The 22617-nt window shown below is 32.5% G+C and overlaps 1 protein-coding gene across 4 annotated transcripts in view; it reads left to right on the top strand.

Moving 5' to 3' along the window:
* The window catches only part of LOC114327617 (saccharopine dehydrogenase-like oxidoreductase), a 49931-nt gene that overhangs the window by 26191 nt on the left and 1123 nt on the right, over positions 1-22617 (top strand). For all 4 annotated transcript variants that reach the window (XM_050642027.1, XM_050642030.1, XM_050642029.1 and 1 more), the window contains exons 2-6: positions 1723-1908; positions 6912-7148; positions 11481-11751; positions 15935-16172; positions 18012-18277. In XM_050642027.1, the coding sequence (XP_050497984.1) occupies positions 1728-1908; positions 6912-7148; positions 11481-11751; positions 15935-16172; positions 18012-18277 (1193 nt within the window). In that variant the 5' untranslated portion in view covers positions 1723-1727. The remainder of the gene's footprint in view (positions 1-1722; positions 1909-6911; positions 7149-11480; positions 11752-15934; positions 16173-18011; positions 18278-22617) is intronic.

The following is a 22617-nucleotide window of genomic DNA, read 5'->3' on the forward strand; positions in this document are numbered from 1 at the left end:
TATTTGTTGAGAATTTTTCACATAAGTATGTATAATATGTATACATGCGACAGGAACGCACCATAAAGTGCGACGCGCGACGATTAACAATTAAAAAACAAAGGCCTATATTGAAATAAGCCCCGATTACTCCTTAGAATCTTGAAATTGAATTAATAAGCTTTAATTTGTGCACTTGTCCACCTGAACACTAATTATTTACACATGAGTTTCCCAAGTCTCGAAAATGCGCATGCCTATTTTCGCATTTCTCAGATTTTAAATCGTTTATAACTCGAAAACTATTAACTTTTGAGAAAAATGACAAGAGACCTTTTTTATTACATTTTTCCAAAAAAAAACCTAAAATACATTTTTCAGGGCAAAAAGGTAATTTTGAATTTGTTTTAAACAAATTGTTTCCTATGTAAAAAAATATACAACCTGTCTGAAGTTTGGAATGAGTTTAGTGCAACTGATTCTCATTAGGGAGTTGTTAAGATATTCATCTGTTGGTTGAGGTCTGTAGCGATTTTTAATAAAGTTAAAAAAGCTGCTTTGCATACATACTACACAATTTCATGGCCAAATATTTTCAGAATTTTAAAACATTATAATTTGAATTTAACTGCGGTCCGCACAAAACTAGCCTATTGTCCGGATGCGGATCGCGGTCCTCTAATTGGTGACCTCTGGTATAGGGCATAGGCATAGGGATTGTTACTGTTTTGCTTGTTTTCAAGAGCTCGACAATTATACCGTCCGTCGTGTCCTGGAGCTTTATTATTTTTTTAGTTCTTTTCAGGCTCTTTCTACTTCGAATCCCTTTATATTTGTTAGTACTTCTGATCCCACGTTTTTTATTTTTGTTTTGACGTTCTCCTTTGTTCCTGACAGCAGCATCCATGTGCTTGCAAATTGTAGAAGCCTTGGAGGTGTCACCAGGAAAGTGTACCAATAAGTTTTCAATTTAAAAATCTTTTAGTAATGTTTTTAATATTTTCAATAATTTTAATTTTGCTATTAGGATTGAAAACTAGTTCATCTTTCAATTGCCAGATGACGCTAGTCACCTAATATCTTCACTTCGGTTGCAATGGGTGGGAAAAACTCTCGGTGCTGGTCATTTAGGACATGGAGAACAGTGCCTACGTTCTCTCCGATGAGACTCCAATTAGAGCCGAAAATCGCGATTCAGAGGACTGGACTGCGCTCCGTATTCTAATTGAAAAGTAAGATTGTTTTGCCTTCGCATTGCAACTGAATAAAAATGGTATACATTTTTATTTTATAGTCGTATTACTCCGTAGAGTAACCAGGTGCATTTTCCGTTGGAACTTTACCAAGCTGCAGACGGGGGATGTGAATTGCATAGTGTAGAATTCCTTCCCTTTGTCTTCACTGCAGCATCCATGTGCTTGCAAATTGTAGAAGCCTTGGAGGTGTCACCAGGAAAGTGTACCAATAAGCTTTCAATTTAAAAATCTTTTAGTAATGTTTCTGATATTTTCAATATTATTAATTTTGCTATTAGGATTGAAAACTACTTCATCTTATATATTTTAAACTTAAACTAATTTTTTTATCGCGTGGTATCTCATTTAGATGCGAAGAATGACCTCGCTCGACGTTATCGCCGTATATAACCAGTTGATACTCAAATAGCATACTAAACTGAAATGACGTTGTCTGCATCTTCCGAATTCCTCAATACATAATCTTAACATACATTATTTTCTTTAGTTATCATGATGAGTGACCAACGATTGGACCTCTTGTTGTTCGGTGCGAGTGGATTTACGGGAAATAAGTGCATTCCGTATCTTTATACGATAACTAAGGAAAATGGACGGAACTTGACCTGGGGAATTAGTGGGCGATCGGAGGAGAAGCTGAGGAAAGTATTAGAAACGAATGGACAGAAACTTGGTAAGAGATAGGTTTATCAAAATGTAATATATTTTACACGTATATAGAAATATAAATCTAATAAAACCTATCAAATAAAATTTTCTTTTCTATCCTTATGCAAGCTGCGTATTTTTTCTTTTTTCTAACCTTTTTCTTCTTGTTTTTCACATTTTATATTATTTCTTTGATTCAGTAAGCCAATTCAGTTTCTTGCCAATAATTAGATTCAGTAAGTTATTGTTGATACGATTTTTGAGATACTGTATTCAAACTGTATTACCTACTTCATTTTTAATCCGATCTAGTCCAGACATTCCAAGTCCTAGACGAAAAAACTGCATTTTGTATATATAATTCGTCCCATCACATTTTTATTTGTATCCTCTTTCTTCACACAAATTTTCATATCTTTAAAATAATCATAACATATATTATTAAAATAAAATCTATCAATATTACGAGTGAAAATTGCCAAAAAATAGCAAAATTCCAATCAAAAATTAGGTTGGAGAAAATGTAATCTCAAAGTTCCAAATCGGTATACGTTAAAAAATGCATTTTCTCGGCTTCTCATGGAGCAATTTCCTTCATTCTGTTTTTGTTCCCAAGTAACTCGAGTAGAGCCATCTAACTAACGCATTATTAAATGACAACGTTGCTTTTGTTTTGTTATAATAAATTAATTTATTTATTATAACAAAATTTTTAATGAGTTTAAATAAATATTGTTTAAATAATTATACAGCTTTCAAATGAGAATATTTGTGTTTTTAACGTTAAAAGGTAAACTTGTAGTAAGTTTATCTAGAAAAACGTCTACAACTGGAAAAAATATGTAGTTTCCTTTTCTTACAAATAAATTAATATATTATAACAAAACAAAAGCAAGTTTGATATTTAATAATGCGTTAGTTAGATGGCTCTACTCGAGTTACTTGGGAATAAAAAAAGAATGAAGAAAATTGCTCCATGGAAAGCCAAGAAAATGCATTTTTTTAACGTATACCGATTTTGAACTTTGAGATTACATTTTCTCCAACCTGATTTTTTATTGGAATTTTGCTATTTTTGGCAATTTTCACTCGTAATATCGATAGTTTTTATTATAATAATATATGTTATGATTATTTTAAAGATATGAAAATTTGTGTGCAGAAAGAAGATACAAATAAAAAGGTGATGGTTCGAAAATTATGATCCTATTATTTATATCTTTGACGTAAATGCCGGTCAACTTTGACCGGTTGCATCTCAGGAACCACTCAATAAAATTAAACGTTTTTTCTTTTAAAAGAAGCGTCCTGACGGTTTTTTTACAATACCGTTTTCATGATTTAATTCAATTTAATATTTCCCGAGATATTCTATTTGTTTAAAAGCAAAAAAATTGTTAATAATTTTAAAATATTCCTGAGGCCGCTTAAATAGTCTAATTTTAATTCTGTAAAGTACATTAGATAGGTACAGTGTCTTTTTATACAAAAATCATAGTTATTCTTATGTATCATAATTATTGTGGTTATCATAGCCACCGTAAATTTTTAATTAACAATTCAATTGTTGCTAAACTATTCATTCAATTTTCATCGGCTCCTGGAATTATAATCTACAGGGTGAGTTTTTAGTGCGGGATCGGTCGATAACTCCATTATGGTATAAAATATCGAGAAAAGTTATTTAAAAAAAATGTAGGCAATGATATTCTCCACGCTTGGAAAATATGTCCATTTCTACAGGGTGATCAGTAACTGCGTGGTATATCAAACATATAATTTTTTAAATATGACACCCTATATATTTTTTCATATTTATATTCCCCTCATAATTCTTGTTCATATAATATATGGTTTTGCATTACTATACATGGTATTTAACAAGTTATGACCACTTTTATTTCGAAATCACTATGAGATTAACACCCTGTATATAAAGAAGTAATTCGTAGACAATAATTTGTTTTATGTAATAAGATAAACAATATACTGTAGTTTTTAAATTAAGTCCAATTCACATCATTGACGAATATTTGTATACAGGGTGAACTACAAAACCAAATTACGATTTTCTCTATTTTTTTAAATGGATCACCCTATATTTTATTTTTCAACATTATTGTATTTAATATACTCTTTCATTTTTTTATAGCATTCCCTATATCTAAACTGATTACTTTCCGAGATATTTTTAGTTTTCTTCAAATTTCGGGAATACATTCAATTTTTTGTAGAAATAAGTTAGTATTGAGTGATAATTAAACAAAATTATTTTTATTAGATAAATAACTAACACAAAATATAAACCATAGCAATATGCAGTGAATATACCAATAAATGTGATATTAAGAAATTATCATATTTCCCTAATATACAAGAATCGTAAATTTTCTACAAAAAAAAAACTTTGTATTGTATATAATAATATAACAAGATTATTTTTATTCAATAAATTACTTACATGAAACATAAATCAAAACAATATACAACTGATGTAACAGTTTTTAGATTGGTGTATCAACAGCATTCTAAGCCAAGAATTTTTTAGTAGAACATTCATTTTTATAAGCACTTTTAAACTACAAAACAAAATTACGATTTTCTCAATTTTTTTAATAGATTACCCTATATTTTATTTTTTTGAAATATTGTATTTATGATACCCTTTTATTTTTATATAGCATCTCCTATACCTAAACTTATTAGTTTCTGAGATATTTTTAGTTTTCTTCATTTGCCGGGAATACATTCAATTCTTATAAATATAAATAACTTAACAAATAAGTATTAATAAAATATTTTCATTCAATAAATAACTAACAAAAAAATAATAAACCATAACAAAATTTGATGAATGTACCAATTAATGTGATGTTAAGGATATAAGTCTAAAGTAAATGTTGAAAATGACCACTTTCAACGTATATGCAATTTTGTAACCGATATTCAAATGACCGAGCCACATTTCTAACATTTTTGTAAGTCAATGTTATTAAAAGCTTCTTTTATTCTATTTTTCATATCATCAAGCGTTGTTGGATGCTTCTGGTATACAAGGTTTTTTATATAGCCTCACTTGAAAAAAATCAATTTGGGAAGAACTGGAGCACCGTCGTATAAAAACCTCAACCGTCAAAAAATGTGGACCAATCACATAATCTCTAACAATATCACCTTAAACATTTATATATCGCCTAGTTTGAGTGTTAACAAAGTAGGGATTTCTTGATGCATATTAATGAAATTTAATATGAAAATTATATCATTAATAACTGCGGGTCACAATCTGCAATTAGGAATGTGTTACTAAAAACTTCTTGGCTTAGAATGCTGTTGATATAATAATCTAAAAACTATTAAATTAGTTGTATATTGTTTTGATTTATGTTTTGTGTGAGGTGTTGATTAAATAAAAATAATCTTGTAATTTTGTTATACACAAGATACCTATATTTTTTTTGTAGGAATTGTATGAGTCTTGTATATTAGGGAAATGTGATAATTGCTTAATATCACATTTATTGATACATTCATTGCATATTGCTATGGTTTATATTTTGTGTTAGTTATTTATTGAACAAAAATAATTTTGTTTAATTATCATTCAATACCAACTTATTTCTACTAGAAAAATTGAATGTATTCCTGAAAATTGAAGAAAACTAAAAATATCTCCGAAAGTAATAAGTTTAGATATAGGGAATGCTATATAAAAATGAAAGAGTATAATAAATACAATATTTTTGAAAAATAAAATATAGGGTGATCCATTTAAAAAAATAGAGAAAATCGTAATTTGGTTTTGTAGTTCACCCTGTATACAAACATTCATCAATGATTTAAATTGGACTTAATTTAAAAACTACAGTATATTGTTTATCTTACAACATAAAACAAATTATTGTCTATCAATTACTTTTTTATATACAGGGTGTTAATGTCATAGGGATTTCGAAATAAAAATGGTCATAACTTGTTAAATCCTCTGTAAAGTAATGCAAAACCCTATATTATGTGAACAAGAAATATGAGGGGAATATAAATATGAAAAAATATATAGGGTGTCCCATTTAAAAAATTATATGTTTGATATACCACGCTGTTATTGATCACCCTGTAGAAATGGACATATTTTCCAAGCGTGGAGAATATCATTGTCTACATTTTTTCTAAATAACTTTTTTCGATATTCGATACCGTAATGGAATTATCGACCGATCCCGCACTAAAAACTCACCCTGTATATAAAAAGAGATTTTATACTACCAAGTTATTTCATTATTGATAAACAATTACTTATCTAAAATTTTAGTTGAAAGTTAAAGATTTTGTTGGTAAAACCCGCATTTTCCGGGGAAATTTATCGTTGAAGCAAATCGGGAAAAACACGTCTCTATGCAGAATTTAATTATGGTGAATTTTTATTTGGGTATTTTTGGTGTAAAATAAAATTTTTGGAGTTATAGAGCAAAAATTGAAAAAAACACGATTTTCGGGCGCCATTTTGTTTATAAAAAAAGTAGCACACTGTCTGCGGACTTTGCATATCTATATTATTAATATATACAATCATAAGATTCGATTCCAGCAATGAAATTGCAGGTAAATAACTTTTCCTTGTATTTTGCTAATTAGCTCAGAGTATTAGTATTATTTCTCAGTATGTGGCCTAGGTATGCTGTTTTTCTAACTTTCTGTTTTCATTGTGTTGTCTTTGAAGGTGTGCGATGTCCATGAAATTTTGGGGATTCTCTGGTAGATCCACATTTCAAAGGCCTTTAATTTATTTACCGTTGATGTTTTAAGGGCCCATATCTCAACTGCATAGAGAAGAGTCGACCCTACAATTTCGAGTTTTATTCGAGAATCAAAGAAATTTTTTGATTTTTTCATAATTTGTAATACTATTCGTCAGAACAATAATCATTTGTAATACTAAGATACAACCAAACACTTTTGAACAATATTTTGGAGCTTATTTTTAAAATTTATCCTTATTTTAAAACCCATATTACTCTAATTTTCCAGGTGCTGATTTGTCAAATATACCAATAATAGTGACAGATGTTAAAGACCAAGAATCGGTCAAACAAATGGCAAAGAAAGCAAGAGTCGTAATAAATTGTGTTGGCCCATATAAATATTTAGGGAAGCCTGTAGTGGAAGCATGTATAGCTGCTGGCACTCATCACGTCGATGTTACGGCTGAACCAGAATTTGTAGACATACTTTCTACGGATTGCCATGAAGCTGCTAAGGAAAAAGGTAAGAAAAGTTTGTATTCTCTATTTTTATACTTATCTATTAGCTATGAAGATCGCCCTAAAGGTGCAAGAGTCAATGGAATCATCATTAACAATGTAAGATATGCCGATGACACCGTAGTATTAGCGGAAACAGAAGACCAACTAAAAATATTGATGAACATATTATCAGAAGAAAGTCACAGGCTAGGGCTTGACAATAACTTTTCCAAAACCAAAATTATGGTATTCCACAAAAATTTCCATGAACAAATTACACCCAACATACAAATAAATGGTATCACCCTTCAAAGTTATTAAAAAAGAAGACGTATTGACATAGCAAGGTCTAGTTTCATGAACATGCGTAAAATGCTCTGTAACACCAAGCTATCAGTCACAATAAGATTAAGAACACTAAGGTGTTATGTGTAGACTCTATTACTATATGGTTGTGAGACCTGAACATTAAAACAGTATGACGTCAACAAATTGAATTCATTCGAAATGTGAATGTACCTACCACCGAATGTTAAGGATAAGCTGGACCAGCATAGGGAGTTTGAGCAGCTCCAGGTAATATTAGAAGGCAAGATCGAAGGTAAAAGGGATATAGAAGGAAAACAAATCTTGGCTACGAAACATCAGAGATTGGACCCACAAAACAGGAAATGACTAATTCATCAAGCCCAGAACAGAGAGAAATTTGCCATATTGATCACCAACCTCATAGTCTAAGAACTAGAGCCGAAAAATCATCGTCATAAGTAGGGAGCGGATTTATATGCGAACAATTTTGATGAAATATGCGCATACACATGCAGTAAAAAAATACGAAATATGCGCAAGATATGCACAATAATTTCAAAAAATGCGCATTTTCAGAAATCACATATTTATCTACAATGAAATAAATGTATCGATTTTCCACTATCTTCTTGATTTCTTTATGGTATCGTTGTAAATTTGAGGTACGCATTTTTTTTCAATGTAATTACATCGGGAACACTTTTCTTGTAATATGTTTCCAAAAAACTTTTAAACATGGGTTTTTACAGTTTTTCAAAGGTATGTTTGCACAAACCATCGCCTCGCATAATTCCAAATTAAATTTATATTTAAATTTTATATTTTATATTAAATATATATTTATTTATATTTTTTATATTAAAATTTATATTTAAATTTATATTGTTCATTGGATGAAGTCATCAACGATTGTATACTGTCCATGGGTAACTGATCAACTTTCGATTCGCTCATTTTCTTGCATTTTGACTTATGTAGTTCTATCCCGACGTGTTCTGTAACCGAAAATGTTCGCTGAGATGGGGTCTACGAAAAATATCACATACGAAAGAGTTGGCTTTCACCTTTCTCTTTGTGAAGACAGATAAATCAACTCAACCACCCACATGCTTGTGGTATAGTCATATGGTGCCTTGAGGTATACCTTTTAAATTTCACCCATCGCCAGGGTTTAATAAATAATATGCCAATGTAAGACCTTTGGTCGGAATTTTAAGGGTTTTAACCCATGTATTTTTGGTGGCTTAGCATGTAGAGCTTGCTTAGAACACTGATGATGCTCTCTTTAGAGCGAAAACGTTCTGTATGTTAATGCAGCCCTTTATTGGGGTTTTCAAACTAATATACCTTTTACACAGAAGATCTTTTTCTTCAATTTTTGTAATTAATGGTATACAGCCAGCTACAAGAAAATTTTTTTTACTGTTTAAACTACTTAAAATGTTGAGGATTCAGCGAAAGATTATTTACTAAAGAAAACAGAGGAAGAAAGCAATCTTAAAACTCACCATTTTACTACATGCTTTGCAAAATAATTTTCCATTGGTGCAAAGAAGCTGGGGATAGGTTCTGATCTGGGAATAAACCTGGCTAGAATCTTTCGGCATATTGTACTGTTCACAAACATAAGTATTTTTACACAAAAACTAAACATTCGCATTAACCGACTAAATGTGACTAATTTTACTGATTTACGGGATCTTATTTAAATTTCCGTTAGAGAATCGTAAAACGATGTTTAGAGATGTAAATATTCTTTTAAAAATTGTGTAATTAACATCATACAATCATTTTATGACGGCGTACTATACGCACTTTGTGGGTGAAGATCGGGTGTTTTCTAAGAAAAACCGAAAAGGTAGTAAATGAGCCGACTTCAGGTAGTTCTCGAAAAGATATGACAGCATTTGCGGAGGAATATTTTGTGTCGAATTAAAAATTTTTTGAATTTTTTCGTTTGGACAAAAAAGTGTTTAAATAGACACATAATATGCAAGTTTTTTTAAAAATATGCAAAATTTGGTAAAGTTCTCAAATATGCGAAATATGCAGGCAATATGCATTTAGCATAAAATCCGCTCCCTAGTCATAAGTAATATGGAGTTTGGCATGTGAAATGTATCTATTGTATAATATTGATAATTATTATTATGACCCCTTTCAGGCTGACACCTCAGTGGATACAGGAAGTAGCAATAATGGATGAAAGGGGAAAGTTAGTGTAGTCTTTAAAGGTTTTCACCTCCTAATTTGTTAAACCTCCATCGATTTGCATGAAAATTGGTGACTAGTTAGACCATACCCCAAGAAATAAAAATGATTTGGTGCCAACTTGCACTTTTACCCTGGGGGTGAATACCACCCCTTCTCGGGGGTGAAAACTATTTTATTAAAAATAACCCCACAAATCGATAGAGGGACAAATTATAAATAAAATTTGTTATATCATGTTATTAAAATAAATCAATATTTTTTGAGTTATTAAAGATCATATATTTGTCTGTTTAAGAGCACATGCGTGAAGTTACGGATGATAAAAAGAACATATTAATTCATTGTATGTTACTAAAATATTATTTTTATATTATTTCAATATTATAAATTTATTTCAATATTATAAAGTGTATTCGAATATGTCAAATGTATCCATTATTGGACAACCCCAGTTTCTGGACATATTCAGTTTATATTGATAGAAAAAATTCAATTAAATATCGAAATAATATTTTACTAACATACAATTAATTAATATGTTCTTTTTATCATCCGTAACTTCGCATATGCTCTTAAATAGACATGCATATTAAATGCATATCTTTGATCTTTAATAACTCAAAAAGTATTGATTTATTTTAATAACATGATATAACAAATTTTACTTAAAATTTGTCCCTCTATCGATTTGTGGGGTTATTTTTAATAAAATTGTTTTCACCCGAGGGTAGGGTGGTATTCACCACCAGGGTAAAAGTGCAAGTTGGCAACAAAACAGTTTTATTTCTTGAGGCATGCTCTAACTAGTCACCAATTTTCATACAAATCGATGGAGGTTTTACAAAATAGGAGGTGAAAACCTTTAATGACTGCACTAACTTTCCCCTTTCATCCCTTATTGCTACTTCCTGTAACCACTGAGGTGTGAGCCTAAAAGGGGTTATAATTGTCAATACATAATGGACCTATTTCACAGGAAAAACTCCATATTACTTATGACGATGATTTTTCGGCTCTAGCTCTCCGTCTATCAATAGAGAATGCACTTAAAAGGAGGTTAGCTATAATTTTTAGATGTATCTATATTTTATCGAAATAACAGAAAATGTATCAAAAAATTTTTGTGCGAAAAAAAAATTGTATAAAAAAAGGAATATGATTTTTACTCCTCTTTTTGGGACAAAAACTTTAAGCTCTTTTTTGTAACTACAAATAGTTCAATTATTAGATCTGTACAGCACACATGAAGCTATTGTAAATCAGAACAGATCTATGTTAAAACCTGATGGTCCATAAGACATGAGAGTTCTTTTGAAAAAGCAGTAAAGCTTTTTCTTCGAATCAGCTTTCAGTATAGATGTTATTTTTGTAAAAAAACTTAGCGGGAAAGGAAATAAAGTTAATACAAACATTTGTAGAAAAAATTATAGGAAAATTATTCAGAAGAAAACTGTTCATGAAGACCGCAGGACCTCGATTTTTGACCCTTCGCTTCGTTATCGATCATTCGCTATCTGTACAGTAAACAGATACGAAGCGAATACGTTCGATAACGAAGCGAAGGGTCAAAAATCGAGGTCCAGAAGTGATAACACTAAAAAAGATCAAGGAATTGGGGGTACGAGATCAGATGTGAATAATTATGCAAAGATATGGAAGATTTAGTGATATTAGGAGAATTAAGCTAGTGTCAATGAAAAAGTGGTCAAAATATATCCAGATAAAATTTAGACCAAAATAACAGGATGAGTCCTAAGTCGACACTTTTCATTTCTACGGTGGATAGGATTATTTTGCTTGTAGTCCATATAATAAATAATGTTCATTGTAGGTGTTTATGTGGTAACCACATGCGGCATGGACTGCATTCCTACAGATTTGGGACTATCTTACCTCGAAGAAAAATTCGATGGTGTCCTTAATTCATTAACAGCATATTTGGAAGCCTGGCAAGAAGATAAAAGTAGTAGGTTGGCAGTAGGTTATGGCACTTGGGCCAGTCTTGTGCATGGAATGAAGCATGGTACACAGTTCAGAAGGTTAAAGGAACGAATGTTTCCTGGCAGAAAACCTGCTCCGTTTCAACCGGAGCTGAGAGTAAAGTAAGTTGTTTCTTTAAAAGTAGAGCCTAAAATATTTTATTTTTATTTTTATACATATAGCAGATGGGTCATGTTCTCAAACCAAACATCAATTGGACAGTAAGGAGGAGACTAAAGGCAGCCAACGTGATACCTAAAGGGCAGCTACTAGTCCCAAGCCAACTGCAGCCCAGAAGAAAAATGCGATTAGAATTTCCTCGCAAACATCTGGATTGGTAAGACTATCAATTGAGTCAGGTATTATTCACCGACGAAAGCAGGATCTGTCTACATTGCAACGATAAGAGGCGTAGAGTTTATAGAAGGCCAGGAGAGCGATTTGCTCAATATTGTGTATGAGAAAATATATCATATGGAGCCGATTCTTGTATGATTTGGGCAGGCATTCTCATGAATGGAAAAACTGAGTTGGTTTTCGTGCATGGTTGGAGGTTTAACGAAGAATCGTTACATCAGAGATATTTTGGAGAAACATATGGTTCCTTAAGCGGAATTTATTGGTGGTGCCTTTATTTGAATGCACGATAATGCACGATGCCATACCGCACGAGTCACCACCGCCTATCTAACTGAGATCGGTATAGCTACAATAATATATAACTTGGCCTGCGTTTTAGCCCGGTCTTAAATCCAATAGATAGAGCATGTTTGGGATGAGCGTAAACGAAGGGTTCGGGACATAAATCATGCTCCAGGGACCATAATGGAAATGAGAGCTGCTCTTATAGACCGGGCTATATCGTCGGCCCCGCTAGCGAAATTATTCCGATTCGATTTTTTTGCACAAACTTATTCAAAAAGAGGTACTTATAACATATCCACAAGGTGCCGGGCGGTGCCGCGCCGTGGTCGAAAAATTGTTTAAACAATTCTTTTTTAAACAAATTCACAAAAATAATTTTTTCATTTCAAACATTTTTTTTTTACATAATTTGGGTCATTCTGAACAAAAAAGGTCTTCTGTCCTTTTTGCTCAGAATGACCCAAATTATCTAAAAAAATATTGGTTCGAAAAAAAAATTTGTGAATTTGTTAAAAAAAAATTGTTTTGACCACGGCACCGCCCGGCACCCCGTGGATATGTTATAAGTTTATCTTCTTCTTCTTCAAGTGCCATCTTCGTTCCGAAGGTTGGCGATCATCAGGGCTATACGTATTTTCGAAACTGCTGACCGAAACAATTCGTTGTTGCTACAGCTATACCATTACCTTAGATTCTTTAGCCAGGAGTTTCGTCTTCTTCCTATGGACCTTTTTCCTGCTATCTTCCCCTGCATAGTTATTCGAAGCAGTTCATATATTTCGCCTCTTGTAATGTGTCCCAAGTATTGCAGTTTTCGTTTTTTGATCGTAAATATGATTTCCTTTTCTTTATTCATTCTTCTCAAGACCTCGACGTTTGTGACTCTCTCCGTCCATGATATTCTCAAGATTCTGCGATACATCCACAGTTCAAATGCCTCTAATTTTTTAGTATCAATCTTTTTCAGCGTCCATGACTCCATTCCGTAGAACAGCACAGAAAGTACGTAACATCTCATCAGGCGAAGTTTCATTTCAAGGCTCAAATCTCTTCCACAGAACACTCTCTTCATTTTAGTGAATATGGATCTGGCTTTTTCTGTCCTTATTTTGATTTCTGCTGAGCTATCGTTGTCTTCATTTATAAAAGTGCCTAAATATTTGTATTTGCTAACTCGATCGATAATTTCATTGTGTAAATATAAATTTTGGACATTTCGTGTTGATTTCGATGTTACCATAAGTTTAGTTTTCTTTATGTTCAAAGATAGTCGATATCCTTCGCTACAGTCTGCTATCTTATTCACCAATGTCTGTAGCTCTTCAAGTGTTTCTGCGATCAGAACGGTGTCGTCGGCAAATCTCAGATTGTTTAATCTAACACCATTTATTATAATACCTATGGATTGTTCAGAGAGTGTTCTATTCATTACGTCTTCGGAATAGAGATTAAACAGGGTTGGTGACAGTATACACCCTTGTCTCACACCTCGCTTTATTTCAATTTCTTCAGTGGTATTATTCTCTACTCTCACTACTGCTTTCTGATTGTAGTACATATTTGCTATTAGTCGGATGTCTCGTTTATCTAAATTCTTTTCTGCCAGGAGTCTGATTAGATGATCATGCCGCACTTTATCAAAGGCCTTGTTATAATCTATGAAACACATAAATACATCTTGATTTATGTCAAGACATCTTTGAGACATACGTTCAGTGCAAACAACGCCTCTCTTGTTCCGAGTCCATTTCGGAATCAAAACTGGGTATCATTGTTCCAGTTTTCTGTGTACTCTAGTGTGTATAATTTTCAGGAATATTTTCAGTACATGGTTCATCAAACTGATTGTACGGTAATCACTACATTGTTTGGCATTCATCTTTTTTGGTATAATAACAAAGGTGGATAAAAGCCATTCTTGTGGTATTTTTCCTGATATATAAATGCTATTGAAAAGTTCCACTAAAATGTGGATCGAGTCTTCTTCTACCAGTTTAAGGATTTCTGTTGGTATTTCATCTGGATCTGGGGCTTTACCGTTTTTCATTTTTTTAGTGCGTACATTACTTCCTCTTCCGTTATTTCTGGACCTTCGTCTCCTTGTATGTTACTTAGTTCATATTGTTGTCTATTATCTGCAAAGAATTCTTCAACATAGTTTTTCCATGTCTTCAACTATTCTTCTAGTTCTGTTATTATGTTTCCGTTGACATTATACAGGGTATTTGGCTGCTTACGTTTTTGTGTACCTGCAAGTTCTTTCACTTTTTTATGTATGTTAAACATATCATGTTTTGCCTGCAATTGCTCTATATCTTCACATTTTCTTTTATAAAAATCTTCCTTTGCTATTCTGATTACTTTTTTGATTTCTTTCTGTATTTGTTTATACCTTTGTTCGTTTTTTCCTTTCGTTATTCTCCGATTGTCCATGAGAAGAAGGATTTTATCAGTCATCCATCTTTGCTTTATTTTTGGTTTTTCTTTAGTCAGAATTTCCTTCGCAGGACTTGATGTCGCCATTTTTACGTTTTGCCATTTTTTATCTATGTTGTTCGTTGGCTGAGATGTTCCTTTTTCATGAAGTATTTTCAAATTATTATTAATACATCTTTGCAGTTCCTCCTTTACCTCCAGGTTACATAAATGGCTGACGTCTATCTGGTTTGCTCTTGTTTTCTGCTCCAATCTTTTTAGTTTAATACTCATTTGCGCTATTAGAGGGTTATGGTCTGAATAGACATCTGCGCCTGGGTAAGCCTTAACAGATTTTAAGGAGTTTCTGTATCGTTCGTTTATCAGTAAAAAATCAATCTGGTTTCGAATTATAAGTTTATAAGGACGTCTTTTTGAATAAGTTTGTGCAAATAAATCGAATCGGAATAATTTCGCTAGCGGGGGCGACGATACAGCCCGGTCAATTAACGATGAGTGGGAAGTAATGTCTCAAGAATTTATTAGAAAAGTCATCCGATCCATGCGAAATCAATTTAAAGTGTAATCAGGAGAAGGAGCGATAATATCAAATACAGTAAAACCTGCCATATCCGGATCAATGTGGCGACATACCGATCCGGATATGAAAAAATCCGGATATCAAGACCACTTCTGTGACCACTTCTTTTATAGTGTCTCTGAAACGTTTTCTTCTTCATACATTCCAGTAATCAACGCCGTCAACAACTTTCGTCGATAGACACGTTTTATAGATTCTATAATACATTATTTCGCCATCTTTTAGGTCATGATGAGAGGGTGCGTTGTCCAACAGCAGGACTGCCTTTCTCGGTAGATCCGGACGGCAGAACCGTCCGGATATGGGGAGGTCCGGATATGACAGGTCCGGATATGGCAGGTTGTACTGTACTGAAAATAACGTCTCTCTTGAGGTTCTTCCAATGATGAATATTTAGTAATTTCTGTTCGTATTGCATATTATTTTTATAATGCGTTTTCCAAATAAAGCAATAACAGTTATTGTAAGTTCAATAATAAAGTTAATCTTTGACCAGTACATATTTTTTTTCATAATTTTTACATGAAAAGAGGAGCTGTAATCTCAAATCTTACTTTTGGGCCGATTGTTTTGATCTCAAGTGTAGTTTGAACAAATGTTTAACCGTCTATCGCGGACTTAATATTGGTTTTCTATGGTTTCAGCTATTTCCCTCATCATGCCAAAGTAATAGACGGGTGGTCACTAGTATATCCTGCAGTGGATAAGCAAGTCATGAGAAAGTCACAAACTTATTTATATGAACATGAGAACAAACGTCCGGTACAAGTTGAAACCCTCATTAATATTAAAAGTACACTTCATTTGATAGGAATCTCTATAGGATTTTTTATATGGATGTGTTTTGCTCAATGTGGGTGTGGCAGATATCTTCTACTTAATGTAAGTATAGCAGATATATTTGATCAATATTGGAGACCAAACAAGCAGCATATAAAAATGTCAAGATTTTGTAGCAATCTAACCAATGTGTAATATTGGAGTTATTACCTCTACCAGACTACATAAGACATTTGGATGCCAATTTTAGATTTTTGGGGTTTAGACTAGCTCTTTCTCAGATATAGGTCTTAAATGCAAACCTGGACAATGAGAAATTTGGCAGGGACAAATAAAAGTTTATGGGATGAAAAATTGTCAGGATGGTAAAGATGACGATAGAAAACACAACAAACGAAATAGCGTGGAAAGGGTATACATCCAAAAAGTTTGAAACCAAGTAAGGATTACGACAAGGAGACTCACTATCAACAACTGCATGCAATCTGACATTGGAAGGAATAATCAGGAAAAGCAGAATAAACATGCAAGAAACGATATTTAAAAACGGCCACCAATGCATAGCATTGGCAGATGATCTGATACTATTAGCAACAAGCAAGAAAGAACTACAAAAATTAATGAAAAACAGAAAAATAGAATAATAACAGAAGCCAAAAAATTGGAACTTAAAATAAATGAAGAAAAGACAAAGTATACAAAGTATATAAAGAAAAAGAAAATAACATCTTAGTACAAATAGATGTAGAAAAAACATACTTGTCCAAAAGAGCCACGGAAATTAATTACCTGGAAGCCAAAATAGATGGAAATGGTCATGAGGAAGGGGAGATAAAGGCAAGGATGGCTAAAGGAAATAAAAAGTATGGAGCATTACGCACATTAATGAAATCCAAATACGTATCAAGAAAAACAAAAATCAGAATTTATAAGACTGTTATCAGACCTACAGTAACATACGCATGCGAAACATGGGTGCTGAAAAAAGTCAAAAACAGACCTTTTAGAAAGATGGGAGAGAAAAATGCAAAGAGCAATATATATGGCGGTGGAAAAATAGAAAGTCAGTGCTGAAGAAGAACCAATAAAGAATTGGAAGAACTATATAAAGAGCCAACGATCACGACGACGATCAAATCACAGAGAATACGATATTTGGGTCAAATCGAGAGAATGGGAAGTAAAAGAATGTCAAAAATGGTACTCTCACGAAGGCCAATACAAAAGAGAAGGAAAGGCAGGCCAAGAAAAAGATGGAAGGACAGTGTGTACGAAGACCTAAAAAAAGTAACATTGAGACATGTAAAGAATTAACATTGGACAGAAGGAGATGGGGGAGGTGGTGAAGGAGTGTATAAAAAGACTAAAGTGTAATTAAATAAAATTTATAAGACTAAAATAAAATGTAATAAGAAATTAAACATTTTAGCACTAGGCATAATAGGCCTGTTGAGCTTAATAAATAAATAAATAAAAGTTTGTGGGTACTAACTAATCATATTAATTTATTAAACATAAAGAATGTTAAATGATACTTATGGCAGTATCATTACACTCTCTCATCTGGAGGTAAGGCTCCAGGTATGTATGTAATGTGTTCTTTAAGAAGTAAGTCTTCTATGTGGATTATAGTTTTCACATGTAAATGTTGGCGTCAATGGAGATGTTGGTCCATTATGGTAACAGCTAAGACTGTAGCTTAGGATGGAAGCCACAATAGAGTCAAGGGAGAAAGGGGTCTTATCATGTTGTAGTCAATTAAAGTTACAATGGTAATTATTTATATAGGTAGATGGTAGATGTAATTAATCATTTTAAATTTGTAGAAATTCAAGATCGACTATGAAAGGTCACTTATAATTTCTCAAAATTTGTAACTCTTACTTAAAAAACACGTGTCTCCATTTTTTCCAAGTTACTAAACATATATTTTTCTTTTAGTACCCTAGACTATTCACAACCGGTCTATTCAGCAAAGACAAATGGCCCGAAGATAAGATCGTAGAACAGTGTATGTTCCAGATAACTTGGTACGGTGAAGGATGGAAGGAGAAGTTACCGGATAAGGATGCTCAGTATACTACGCCTCCTAACAAAAGTATAGTTGCCCAACTTAAAGCTAAAAATCCTGGATACGCTCTTACTTGTGCTGGAATTGTTGGATCAGCTGTTATGATCTTGACTGAGAGAGATAAATTACCACCCAGGTAAACGCAAACAGACTGTTATCTTCAATAAAAAATCTCGCTAAAGTTGATAATTATTTTTACAAATTTTCTTTAATCTCTCTATTTCTTTCCTATCTTTGCGCACTCATAATTATTAGTTTGTCTGTTAATTTAAAACTATTGCCATCTAGGATGTTGAGCATACATATATACCTTTTGTTCTTATGCCTTAAGGCCATCGGTACATAATTCGCAAATAGTTTACGGCTATCCCTACTTTTTCTGTCTTTACACGGCAAATTACGTGTATAGTCGGTTCGCTAAACTCAGACACAACTGGCTAGTGATTTTAGTAAGTAATTTTGCCAATTTGGTAAGATTGGCAAAAAAATAATTACTAAATAGTTAATATTTACCAAATACTTAGTAATTTTGCCAATTTTGGCAAAATTGGCCAAAAACAAAAAAATTACCTACTGAAATTACTAGCCAGTTGTGTCTGAGTTTAGCGAACCGACTATAGTAAAATTCACATTGGTATGGATATGTAAACATTACTAGAACGTCATTCTACTTGACAATGTCATGATTAACTTTAAAGAGATGGCTTTTAAATGTTCTTGGATAACTGTTATTTGTATAATTGCAAATTATTAAGTCAGTTAATAAATGTGATAATTTTTCACTAACTATGTATTCAGTGATTATAATAATTTATATGTACAACAAAAACTAATACTCAATCGAGAAAAGAGGAAAAGTGTTAAAGTGATTTTTTAATAAAATATATTGTTACTATGGAACGCTTACAATTTTGAACATCTTTAACAACAAAATACTTGGAGATCACAGAATATATTATCCTGATGTATTCACTGCTTGGATCTTCCACAAATAATACACAATAAATAACTTTTTATTAAGTTCACATATTAAATCAATTATTTATCAAATACACTATATATCAACACTATTTAATCAACAACTCAAAATATTCCCTATGCCATGTCAAATATTTAAAATTGTCACTGATTGTCACTGTCTGACTGACAATATGCTGACAATATTCTATTCGACTGAGTGCGTTGTAAGACAAAGATAGATTTGGAAAATATTACCACGGACATTGTGTTCATTTTTTTCGAATCCTTAAAAAACCAATAAATATTTTTGAAAAATTTAAACACAGAATGAAAGACTAGATCATTACCGAGGGTCGAAAGTCCCTTAGAATAAATAAAAAGTTTATTTTGAATGAGATATTTGATTAAAAATCACACTAAATTTTCTCTTAGTTTTTCACCCCTGTAACTTATTAAAATAAACATTATAGAAGTTCTCAGGGACTTTCGGCCCTCGCTAATAACGTAATCTTTCATTCTGCGTTTAAATTTTTCAAAAATACTTATTAGTTTTCTCAGGATTCTAAAAAAAATGAATCCCCATTTGAATAGCATTGCAGCCGAAAATCCAGCCGTACCCATCCCCTTAAGCCTCTGACCCATAAATTGTTTTCTTTTACAGGCCAATAGTCTGTAATCTATATATAATGTACCGTCTTATTTTATTATTTACAGTGTGGAATCTATTGGAATGTGAGAGTGTGTTTTTGTTTCTGGAAAAAGTTTTTGTTTAATTTTTATTTTATTTTGAAAATTTTTAAGTGTACTATGTAATTCGTCGGTCAATAAGTCCCGGGCCTAACTAATAAAACAACATTTTTTTGCAAAAATTATTCTTTACTCATCAAATTATACTCTTTTAGCGGCGATACACTGATACCAATACCAACCCTTTTCTAATTTTTTGATGCCGCCCTTGTAAAATGATTTATCTTTGCCTTCAAAATAGGTTTCAGTTTCAGTGATTACTTCCTCATCGGAGCGATATCTCTTGCCAAGGAGCATTTTTTTTTTAGATCGGAAAAAAGGAAAAATCCACAAGGGCAAAGTTTTCCGGTAGTTGATTGTATACCATGTAATGCAAAAAAACAATAAAATCCTTTATAAAAGGTATATATTTAAAATCCCTAAAAAGGGCTACATCACAGAACTAGTTTTCGATTGGTTGACCAATCATCATCAGTGCTTACGTGAGATTTACATGCTAACCACCAAGATATAGTATTACAAAAATATGTGGGTCAAAGCCCTTCACAAGTAATCCGTCAAGGAAACATCGTTTAAGAATGCTAACTTAAGCATGGATGTTTAAAATATTCCATTAATACGCCCCAGGTAACATCTGATCTATGGTTTGACTGGTTCACATGGTGACAGTATGGCAGCAAGTTTGCTGCCATAGTTCTTGTAAAACTATATCTTGGTGGTTAGCATGTAAATGTCCCGTAAGCACTGATGATTGTTGATGATTGGTCAACCAATCGGAAAAAAGGAGGTAATCGCTTAGGCCCAGATCTGGAGTACAGGGTGAGTGTGAAAACCCAATTCGTGAATTTTTACCGTCGTTTTCATCGACTTGCGACACGGTGCATTATCATGGCGAAACAACAATTTTTTCCTCAATACATGAGGCCTTTCCTTTGTGATTTAAGTCTTCAAATGCTCCAGTAAACATATACATATTATTATTATAGTAGTTGAAGTTGATTCGTTCTCCATGTTTCAAATAGTCAATGAAAATAATTCCTTGCGGGTTCCAAAATACAAAGGCCGTAACCTTTCCGGCCGTTTGTTGCGTCTTTGGTCCTTTTGGACGGCTTTGTTCGGGTGCTGTCCACTCAGATGACTACCGATTTGATTGTGGAGTGACGTGATGGATCCATATTTCATCCATTGTGACATACCGATGCAAAAACTCCGATTTTTTTTTCGATTAAACATGTCCAAAGAGTTGCCGAGTCTTAGAATAGAAATATGCTTTATTGTCACTGAAAATTATACAAATTTTATGAGAAAAGCTTAATATAAAGCCAGAAAAAATAAATAAATAATATCTAACAATAACAATAACAAATACAATTTTATGAAATTTGATAAATCGTCAATATAAAAAAAATATAAAAATACAAAATATAAGTTAATAAAATAAAGAGAAAAAAACAAAATCGATATATTGCAACAATTAAGAGAAATTGCAAAGTGAACATACAACAAAGTAAACTATAGACATACGAACTAATAAGTTTAAGCTGCTGCATGTGACACCCAAATATAGATAAGTTTGGTTACTTGTACATTCCTGTAATTTCTTAGTTAGTCATTAAGAAACTCTTCTACTGAATAATATGGTCTTTTAGATAGATGAGCTTTTGTCATTTTACGGAACTTGGGGAAAGATGTTGCAGATTTGAGTTGTAAAGGAAGATGGTTGTATAGTTTTTTTGCGAAATATAATATAGATTTCTTAACTAACTCAGAGGACGGGATCGGTAAATAGATATCAAAAGTTGAATTTCTGGTGGAGTAGTAATGATGAGGCCTTGCTGGAAAGACATGCATGTGTTTACGAATTAAGCAAACAGTATCTAAAATATATAAAGATGGAAGGGTTAAAGTTCCGTAATCTTTGAAGTAACTTCTGCAATGTGTTGTTCTTCTGAGGCCAAACAGATACCTTATTGCTCTTTTTTGTAATTTAAAAGTAACATCTAATTGGGCAGCTGTACTAGAACCCCAAAAAGGAAGACCATATCGAAGATGAGACTCGAACAAGGAAAAATGTGTTAGTTTAGAAGATGCTAAATTGAGTTCTTTCGAAACAGATCTTATAGCATAGCAGGCTGAGGCGAGTTTCTTACTTAACAAATCGATATGAAGGGACCATTTGAGGTTGCTGTCTAAAAAAATACCAAGAAATTTTACAGAATCAACGGTATAGATCTGGCTGTTATTAACAAGTAGGGGTTGAAGAGCACTTTTATAGGATAATGCTACTGTCTTATCCACGTTAAAAGAGAGTAAATTAGAGTCAGACCAGGATTTTATCGTAAGCAAATCAGAAGTTATAGTTGCATGAAGAGATGCAATAGTTGAGTTGCTCCAAGTGATACTGGTATCATCAGCAAAAAGCAAATTTTTTCCATCGATTTTTAAATTAGTGATGTCATTTATAAAGATAAGGAACAGTAGAGGACCCAATACTGAACCTTGTGGTACTCCACATACAATGTTTTTGATACTAGAGTCAGTATCATTTGCTCTAACTAGTTGTTTCCTATTATTCAAGTAAGATTGGAACCAATTCGAAGAAATACCTCGAATTCCATAGAAATTTAGTTTTTTAATCAAAATGTCGTGATTTACACAATCAAAAGCTTTGGCATAGTGGCAGAAATCAGTGGCAGTATAAAGATTATTGTTTAGTGCTTGGTAAACCTCATGAAGCACAGAAAACATGGCATCAGTGGTACATTTATT

This window comes from Diabrotica virgifera, chromosome 1, assembly GCF_917563875.1.
Source record: "Diabrotica virgifera virgifera chromosome 1, PGI_DIABVI_V3a".
In the NCBI taxonomy this organism is placed as follows: Eukaryota; Metazoa; Arthropoda; class Insecta; order Coleoptera; family Chrysomelidae; genus Diabrotica; species Diabrotica virgifera.